Genomic DNA, 9,510 nt, shown 5'->3' on the forward strand with positions numbered 1-9,510 from the left:
ATGGCGGTTGGCAAATCTACTGGAAGGCGAATACTGACACCTTCTGCACATCACCGGCATTACAGCTGATGTAAAATAAGGATCGGACTGAGGAGTGTCGATACTGATCAGTTAAAAAAAGCTTGATTGGCCCCAATCCTTAATTTCCAAAATACAAAGCTAAATCCTATGGGACACACAATACCACACAAACATAGAACGCTTACTGAAGGCACAGAGGCCAACCGTGTTCAGAGTATCCTATATAGCTTTTGTGGTGCACTACCACGCATCACGGGGAGACATTACACCACTGAGATTCCCACTGCGTCATCATCGAATTGGGCTGCATGCATGTGTCTCTGGAGATTATGAAAATAAAATCACATGGACAATGCATGGGCCACTGTGAAACATGAATGGCGGAAGTATATTTTGAGTTTAATTCACTTCGGATAAACATGTCTGCTAAATTAATATATTACCTGCCATCTCAGAGGTCCCAGCCCTGACCTTATCAAACTGATTCAGACGACCATGGGCACAGGGACAGAGAATCTATACAAATAAAGAGATTAACATTCAAAATCTTCAGTAGCATTGAACTGTAATCCCATTGTATTGTTGTTGTCAGGAATGGGACAAATAAAAAAAATCAAGATGTACACTAAGGTCATTTTTTCTCCTAAAATAAATCATTTTTACTGAAGAACATTTTGAAATCATAAAATGAATTATGGCATTTCAAGGCATTTCTGAATTCAAATTTCTTAATTTCTTCGCTTTTTACAGAGTCTTTAAATAATACAGTCCAAAAAATTGAAATCTGCTATCACTTATTTTGAAAAAAATATTCTGGATACTTCACACCATAAAAAATACAGAATTAAGAACACAATAATTTAAACAAAAACACAATGAATATGATATGAAATGTGCATGTATTTTGCTCACATTGACCTTATTTAGCCCTAAAAGGTACAAATTAGTACCTAAATGTTACATATTTGTACCTTTTGAAAGGGTGCTGTTTCAGTGACAGACTTTGTTACTTTTTTCTGAGAGTGTAGAGGAACATAATAAAATGAGAATACAGCTGGCAAAATTTTGTCTGTCTTAAAACAAAATGAAAACCAGAAGGAAAATGTCAAAGATAATATTTTTTGAAGTGATATATTTGAATCCACTTTCACTCAGCTCATGAGGTTAAATCCGCTCCCTTCTATATCACTTTTCCTTGCCCTTTTAAGACACTCTTTTTTCTTGTCTAATTGAAAGGCCATTTACTCTCTGTGAGCAGCGGTCAGAGAGGAAGGGCCGCTTATATAAGAGACCCAGAATGGTTCTGTTGCTTCAAGCCTTTTTTTTTTATTATTAGAAAGACAAGATAACACAGTCACAGTCATGTCAGGAAAAGCTATCTGTCTCTAACACAAACCCTAACAACAACACAACCAATGGCTTTAATTCTACACTAAATGCAATCACACAGGTAAAAAATTTAATTAAAACATTTGTAATTTATTCATTGTAAATAATGACAATGCAATTTACTTCTGTTGTCCATTAAAAGAGTATGCTTGCAACGAATAAAGGTAATCGTTTTTAAAATTAAAGTAATATTTTAAAGTAAAAGCATCTTATTTCACAGGAGAAGAGGGTTTTTGCATAAAGGTCTTAAACTCACAATAACAAAAAATACTTCTAATGTTCATGAAAACTAAAATATGAGTAGATCTAATTTTATTTGTGTTCCCAGCTCAGCCATGTTTGACATGGCCAGTAAGTTTTAAATACTGTGTGTAGAAAGGTTTTAGTTTGAATATCTATTTTTCCTTATATGAAAATTAGCAAAATTTTAATTTCACAAGTCAAACAGCTTTTAACCGTCTTCACAGTTTTTGTAGGCTGATGTAGGCTGTAGTTTAGCAGCGCATTTCTGCCAGATTGAACCTGATTTATCCTGCCAGCTTCACTGCGTGTGACACTTCCTGTGAAAATACTGACGTGAGAGGGAGATGAGAAACACACTGCTTGTCAATTCTATCTAATAAAAGAGTTATTTCTGCATTTCTTAAAATGAATGTTCTTTTGGGAGTCAAACATTTGCTAACCTCTGGAAGATTAAAAGGTTGCTCTGGGTTCAATACAAGTTAAGCTCTATTCACAGCATTTGTAGCATAACTTCACCTTGCTCCTCAGTAATAAATACAATAAAATTAAAAATATGGATGTTTCTAAGCGGATGAACTCTATAATTTTTAACACGTTTTACCCAAAAATGTTGTCATCACTTGCCCTCAAGTCATTTAAAATACGTTTGACTTTTTACTTACGGAACACAAAAGCAAAAGTAGTCTGTATGACGTGTAATACTTTATTACTAGACATCTTAACTCATATAATAGTTGTGTGTGAGGAATGTACTGAAATTTAAGATAACATTTTATTCATGGAAAATCTCACTTGACAGTCATGGTCACCCTTCACTTTCATTGTGTTCCACACAAGTGACATGAAGGTGAGTAAATTTATTTAATTCTATTATTTTATTGGAAAGTGGACTGATTTTTGCTTTTAAATATTATCTATTTTCAGTTAAATCAACATTATTCCATAGTTGCAGTCCATTGAGCTACACAAAACTACAGGATGCTCTACTGTTACACACAGTACTGTGGGTCATAAAGAGTATTTCACCTGGACAAATCAGTTAAGCTACTGATTCAAATGAAAATGGCAAGAGGTTAAGACTTAGATAAAGCCTGTCTAATGCCATTTTCATCTATCATATGATGGCTGTTTACCATTCAAAATGAACCTTTTATTAAATGAACTGTGTACTTTTACAAGGTGTGCTAGAATTTATGGAGCTGTCTGTGGTGCTGAAATCACACTTTCACTGCTGTATTTGACTGAACAGACTATAAGAGAGAGAGAGAGAAATACTAATTCATCAACACAGATGTTTGGCTGTGAATTGAGACAAAATGACCAATTTATGCTGATATCACACCAGAAAACTGAGCCAGGTTGACAATTTTCTACCCTTGAGGCATCATCATTGAGACATTACCTTCAGATAAAAACTGAGTCATACTCGAGTAAACAAAGTGGCTTAAAACTTTGAAGCTAAACCACCCAGAACATTGCAGCAATAACAACATGCTAAAACATTAAGAACACCATAACAACAATTTGACAACTCTCTCAAAACTATTCGTAATACCCTAACATCATTTTGCAGAGTACTGCACATGCAAACACCAAAGTATAAAAATCTATTAATTTAATCTTTTATTAAATTATGTCAATAAACGCTTGCGTTAAATGCTCTACTAATATTCTCACTATAATCCTACAGTGATGCTATGAAATGTAATGAACTGCACAGACATTTAGATTCAGTGTAGTAAAAATATCATAAAAAATAAGCAATTCCCACTGCTCAGTTACTGACTCTATCCATCAGTGTACTTAGTTAAATTGGAAAAAATTGGGTTTTTGTTGAGGGAACAAGGATGATGCTAACTTCCTGGTTGGTCTACAACAATACATCATCACTGCAGCACTCGATTATGTTATGGATAAGCTATTTGACTATAGTATGTCTGTTTAATTTGCTGTTTATTGATTGTGACCTGTAAATGCCTGAGTGCTCTGCAATCCATTTCATTCAAACATTTTGGTAAAGCAACAGGTTATGCCAGAATACAATATGCTATTCATCTCTCTATAATGGCAACGGTTTGAGCTATTTTTGTAGTGTAGCAGTAAATCTTGCTTTGAACTACTGGTCCTGGGCCAGTATTCACAGAATATTTTATCTTATCACTAAGAGTTCCCCTAAAAATAGCAGTAAAAGTTTTTAGCTAAGAGTTTTCTCTTAAAACCTATTCACAGAGCTGCTGAGACAAACTTTTACTAAGGAATAGAGAGAAGTCTTAAGCTAAGAGTAAATAAAGGCGGGGTTGACCTCATTGCTGTGGATGATGTCAGCATGCTTACTAACTATGCACACAGTGATTGGCTGATAGTCTCTGTCAGGCTGATAATAAGACATGCAAACATAAAAGAAAAACAAACTGGATGCAAGAAGAGCTATCATTTCTTGCCCAACTGTTTAATGAAATCAAGGATATAATCAAAGGAAAATTTGGAGTAGGAATAACCTCCAAAACCACAGGTGATACCGTTTTAAAAGCTCATTATTATCAAATGTTTCTAAAATGTTTACATTCCGAGACAGATTGCTGGCAACAGCCATTTTAGGATTGTTGTGGCTTGATCTTAGTGAGTTAGGCCTCCTCTTCACTACTCCTAACGTTTCACAGATTTAGGAGCTAGTTTTAGTGCTAAAATGCTTTGTGAAAAACTCCCAGAGCAATTAGGACTGACACGCTCATTATTTCTAAGAGTTTCTCCTAAATCGGTCAGTTATGAGCTACTTTTAGCCTTAAGACGTTTTGTGAATACGGGTCACATTTGTCCCCATTTGCAGCCTAACCAACATGCTAATCATGTTATATTTGATTGAAGAGGAGGGTCTAAGGATGCCGAAGATGTGACGAGCTTAGACTGTCCTATTAACATGATTAGCTAACACACATTACACACAAAAACAGACAGTTGTGACATGTTTGCACTTTCAAGAGCTTAAAGATGATTGCTTTTCATCAGCTTACCGTGTCATCTCTTCTAACACTCATCTACATCACAACATTCGGACAAGCAAACTCAAAACTCACAAGCGTATGAGGACCTAATGTGGTTTGTTTTCTAAAATCTCTAGAAGGCAGATTTTAGGTCATCTGTAGACCAATATAAGTGTTTTAATTCCTCATGATATTTGGAATCTTCAGGCAATCACTTGATTGTGAAGTCATTGATCCGCATCTGCACTGACCCGCAGCGACTTGTGTGTTATCTGTTGAAATTGACTGTGCAATAAAAATTACACTCCAAAAAATGTTTTGTGTAAAAACATAAATGTGACATGTCAGGGAACATTTAAATGAAAATGTATTTTATTATATAAAAAATATTTAATATGACTAAATAAACTTGACTACATCAAAACAATTTGAGTACTTAAGAGTAACAAGAAATCACGTTGCAGGTTTTTTTTTTTTTTTCCTGTGAATTTGTTCTATTGAAACATGAAGTTGATAGAGGGAGTAGAGGACTTCTAAGCTAATACTGTGGATATGGACGAAAAGCCAAGGGGTCTAAACGCGGGCTCTGCTGAAACAACTTTCACATTTTACTGTGTAATTAACGAAAACACTATTGTATGAAGAGCTCAGTTCAGTGAGAGTGTTTGTAACCTCACAGATGAACATCTTCTTGCAGTCACATATCTAACAACATGCCATTTTGATGTGCTTACGATGTTATATTGCTATCAAAGTGTTTATTCTTGTCAGTCCTGACCTACATTACCCACTGTCTAATTGCAGCTGTCTTATGTATCTAAGCAACCAAAACAAGTATGCAGTACACACACTCACACTTTCTCGAAGGTTATGTGATATAACCTATAACGGGCATATCTAATCCTCTGTGAAACAGGATATGTCACTCCTCATAGCACAACCTTGTCTGTGATCGCCCCTGCTTCAAACACACACACACCTATTTTCTGATTCCTGGCACCTAATACCAACTCATTCCCCTTCTAGCACTTGCATACAGGCTCATTCAGTTTTAATAATGGAAATGAACTCACAAATTCAGTGGCTGGTATTTTCTCCACTATATGTCTTTTGACAGTTCTATTCATTTTAGATCGTGCAATGCAAAGACAGAGCACATGCACGTGAATACCTAATCACTCTAAGTTTTATATATATATACTGTATATATATATATGTATAAATGTATAATGTACAGTAATTTTGGTTACAATTGAGTATAACAAACAAAATGTTAAACTCATAAATTAAAAAAAGCACTGAAAGCAAATTAATCAAACAGTGAAGAATTAAAATAGAGACTGACCTTATATGAAAATGGATCACTGGATCATCATAAAGTTCTCCTCTGGCTTCAGTAGATCATCATGGTTCAGTCTTTTGTTAAGGTTTCCTTCTCCTGTACACATTTCTGCTTGAATTCATTTTGCATTAAACTTCAAGAAAGCTCTGTGATGTGATTTAGTCAACAAGGTTTCATCATGAGCAAACAAGTCCTTTTCCTTGAAATGCTCCCTAGATTTCAGACGCCATTGAGTTTTAAATTTGAGAGTGAAAAAATATTGCTATAAAATACTGATAGCCACAAATGACAAATAAACAGTATTTTAAACTACAAAATGGTGTTGATTGAGACCATAAAGACCAAACAATTATTTTACAAAAATATGTACATTTGTTTTTAAGTAGTATGTTTTAAAAGAAGAAACCCTATTTTGGCTTTTCACTTGAATCACTGGGCAACAATGAACAACATAAGAGGTTGTGAAAGAGTTAAGGCCTGTCATCCAAGCATTAATATTCAGCTCTTAATATTTTACATAATAATTTTTTTTAGCATTATTTTGTGTGTTTCTGAATAAGAAATTATAAAAGTAATGCTTAAAAGCTGCTGATGCCCAGGAGATTAACAGATTAAAATGTGCTTTAAAAAAATAACTGCAACTTTCCAGGATTTTAACAGTGCGATGATCCTTGGATGATACAGAATTTGGGTGCATTAACTTAGTGGATATAGATGACCTAGAAGTTTCTGTTTCTTGGTAGCACTTAATATCCAGTTTGTAATATTGGTCTTCTCAAACATGTTTCTTCCACACTGTGTTCTCCATCTCTTGCATTTGAAGATTTCTTCAACACATGGGCTGGAAAGGCCACCACTATGCTCTTCTCTGAGAGATGCCTACTCCTGGTTAGTCTCCCTGAGATAGAAATAGTTTAAATTGGAAACAATGACGGGCACCAGTAGTGCAATGGGGTAGAGATGGGTAAACTAGAGGTCAGTTTCTCTAGCGTTCAAGCAAAACGTATAAAGGGAGCGTTTAATATCCATCCTGCTGTTAGCTTTCATGTTAGTCTTCTCAACTGGAATGTTTGCTTCTTCATTGTGCTCTCCATCTTTTGAATTAGAGGTTGATGATTTCCTCAACCCATGAAGTTCATCACATGAGTTTGAAGGGCCACCATTATTAGGCTCTTCTCTGAGAGACGCCTGATCTTGGTCAGTTTCTCTGTGGTAGAAATAGTTGAAGTTAGACACAATCACAGGCACCGGTAATGCAATGGTCAACACCCCTGCGATGGCACACAGCGAGCCCACAATTTTCCCCCCCACAGTTATTGGTCTCATGTCACCATATCCAACTGTTGTCATGGTCACCACAGCCCACCAAAAGGCATCTGGGATGCTAGAGAAGTGAGACTCGGGTTCATCTGCCTCAGCGAAGAAAACAGCACTGGAGAATAATATGACACCAATGAAGAGAAAGAAGATCAAGAGGCCCAGCTCTCGCATGCTGGCTTTTAGAGTCTGGCCCAAGATCTGAAGCCCCTTGGAGTGTCTAGAGAGCTTAAATATGCGAAACACCCGAACCAAACGAATGACCCTCAGTATGGCCAGTGACATGGCCTGCTGGCCATTATTGTGCTCCTGGCCCTGCTGCTCCACCAGCTCTGTGCCCAAGGTGATGAAGTAAGGCATGATAGACATGATGTCAATGATGTTCATGATGGTTTTGGAGAATTCAGACTTACTAGGACAGGCGAAGAAGCGCACAAAGAGCTCAAAGGTGAACCAAATCACGCAGGTGGTTTCAATGATGAAAAACGGGTCGCTGAAGGTGAGGGATGGACGCTCTTGAGTACCATTGACAGCGCGACTAGTCACTGGAAGCTCTCGCTCGTCGCGAAACTCGGGTAGGGTTTCCAGACAGAAAGTTATGATGGAGATGGTTATGACTACGACGGAGACAATAGCTATGCCTCGTGCAGGACTAGAGCTTTCAGGGTACTCAAAGATGAGCCATACCTGTTTCTGAAACTCGTTCTGTGGCAACGGTTTCTCTTCTTCTTTGATATAGCCCTCATCCTCGCGGAAGCGGTCCATTGCTTCTTCTCCCAGCTGATAAAAGCGGATTTCGTCGGCAAACACGTCGATTGATACATTAACAGGTCGTCGGATTTTCCCGCCAGACTGATAGAAATAAAGAATTCCGTCAAAACTCGGTCTATTGCGATCAAAGAAATACTCGTTCCTGAGGGGGTCAAAATACTTTATTCTCTTGTCCGGGTCTCCCAGCAAAGTGTCGGGAAACTGGTTCAGAGTGCCCAACTGTGTCTCGAACCTCAGTCCGGCGATATTGATAAGAACTCGTTCGTTGTTCTCATGGTCCATATCCATGTCCTGAATGTCCTCATCAAACAAATGGGGACTGTAATAATCCACCGTATTCTCCGTGGAGCCCATCATTGTGTTGTTCATGTCGTTCATTTTCCATGCGCTCTGTTGTGGACTTCTCGAGAATAGTTCTTTGTTGTGGACCAAGCGTGGATGATTCAGGGAGTTTTGGTTTTGGTAGGGTTCTCCATCACTGCCTCCATCACCCCGCTTGTCAAAGCTCACCAAAGCTATCTCCATTTCCAAGCCATTAAATATTCATTAATAAAAGACCTGTAGAATTCAAAACAAAAAGCCCCTCGTATATTCACACTCGTTTTCTTTGCCGCTGGATTATTTTCTTCTGCTGCGGATAAAGATGCGTACTATAATCCAAACATCCTCCCATCACTCTGGTAAATGCATGTGTGCGCGCTGTGCGTAAGTACTGGAGTGATGCCCAGGCGACTCGGCTCTGTTGAACAGATTCTTTTGAATGAACTGATTCGCAAAGCGTTGGTGTATCACTCGACTGTATAACTCGACTTTCTGTGGTGGATGGGTTGGAAACCAAATCATATAGTGATGAACAACACTGTAAAACTAAATGCATATATAATAAGAAGATGCAAATCCCCGCGTCACAAAAATTAATTGAATCATTAAAGCGAACCATTTCGCTTAAATTAATTGTGTGTGGAGAGATAGTTCCTAACCCAACTTTTGGTCATGTATGTATGTATGTATGTATGTATGTATGCATTTATTTATTTATTTATACACACGCGCACACAAACACACACATACACGCGCGCGCGCGCATATTCTGTAAGATTGGTTTAAAAATTGAAATCACCATGTAAAACCCTTAGCACCACAGTTAAGGATTAATAAAAATAAAAGCTTTAATAAAAGATAAATATAACCATTGCCTATTTGTTGCAGATTCTTTCATGCTTACACATTTGTATGATTTTTTTTTTATAGACAATGGAATTTATTGTCATCAAGTTCAAGTTTATTTGTATAGCGCTTTTTATGATACAAATCGTTGCAAAGCAGCTCTACAGGAAATTAAGTTTCCACAATATATTTATATATTGCAGAAACTTAATATATTTAACTTATGGCAAAATTTGGTAATTCTGTATGTTGTCTGAGCGTTGGCATCCTCCGAGGTCC

At 37.0% G+C, this 9,510-nt stretch overlaps 1 protein-coding gene across 1 annotated transcript; it reads right to left on the reverse strand.

Moving 5' to 3' along the window:
- Positions 1-6,945: 6,945 nt before the first annotated feature.
- LOC306861170 (potassium voltage-gated channel subfamily A member 1-like) lies at positions 6,946-8,598 on the reverse strand (the record flags this gene model as incomplete). Its single annotated transcript, XM_079403303.1, has 1 exon — positions 6,946-8,598. The coding sequence occupies exon 1, from the start codon at positions 8,587-8,589 to the stop codon at positions 6,946-6,948; it is 1,644 nt and encodes a 547-aa protein (XP_079259429.1). The 5' UTR covers positions 8,590-8,598.
- Positions 8,599-9,510: the final 912 nt, after the last annotated feature.

This window comes from Barbus barbus, assembly GCF_936440315.1.
Source record: "Barbus barbus genome assembly, chromosome: 42".
In the NCBI taxonomy this organism is placed as follows: Eukaryota; Metazoa; Chordata; class Actinopteri; order Cypriniformes; family Cyprinidae; genus Barbus; species Barbus barbus.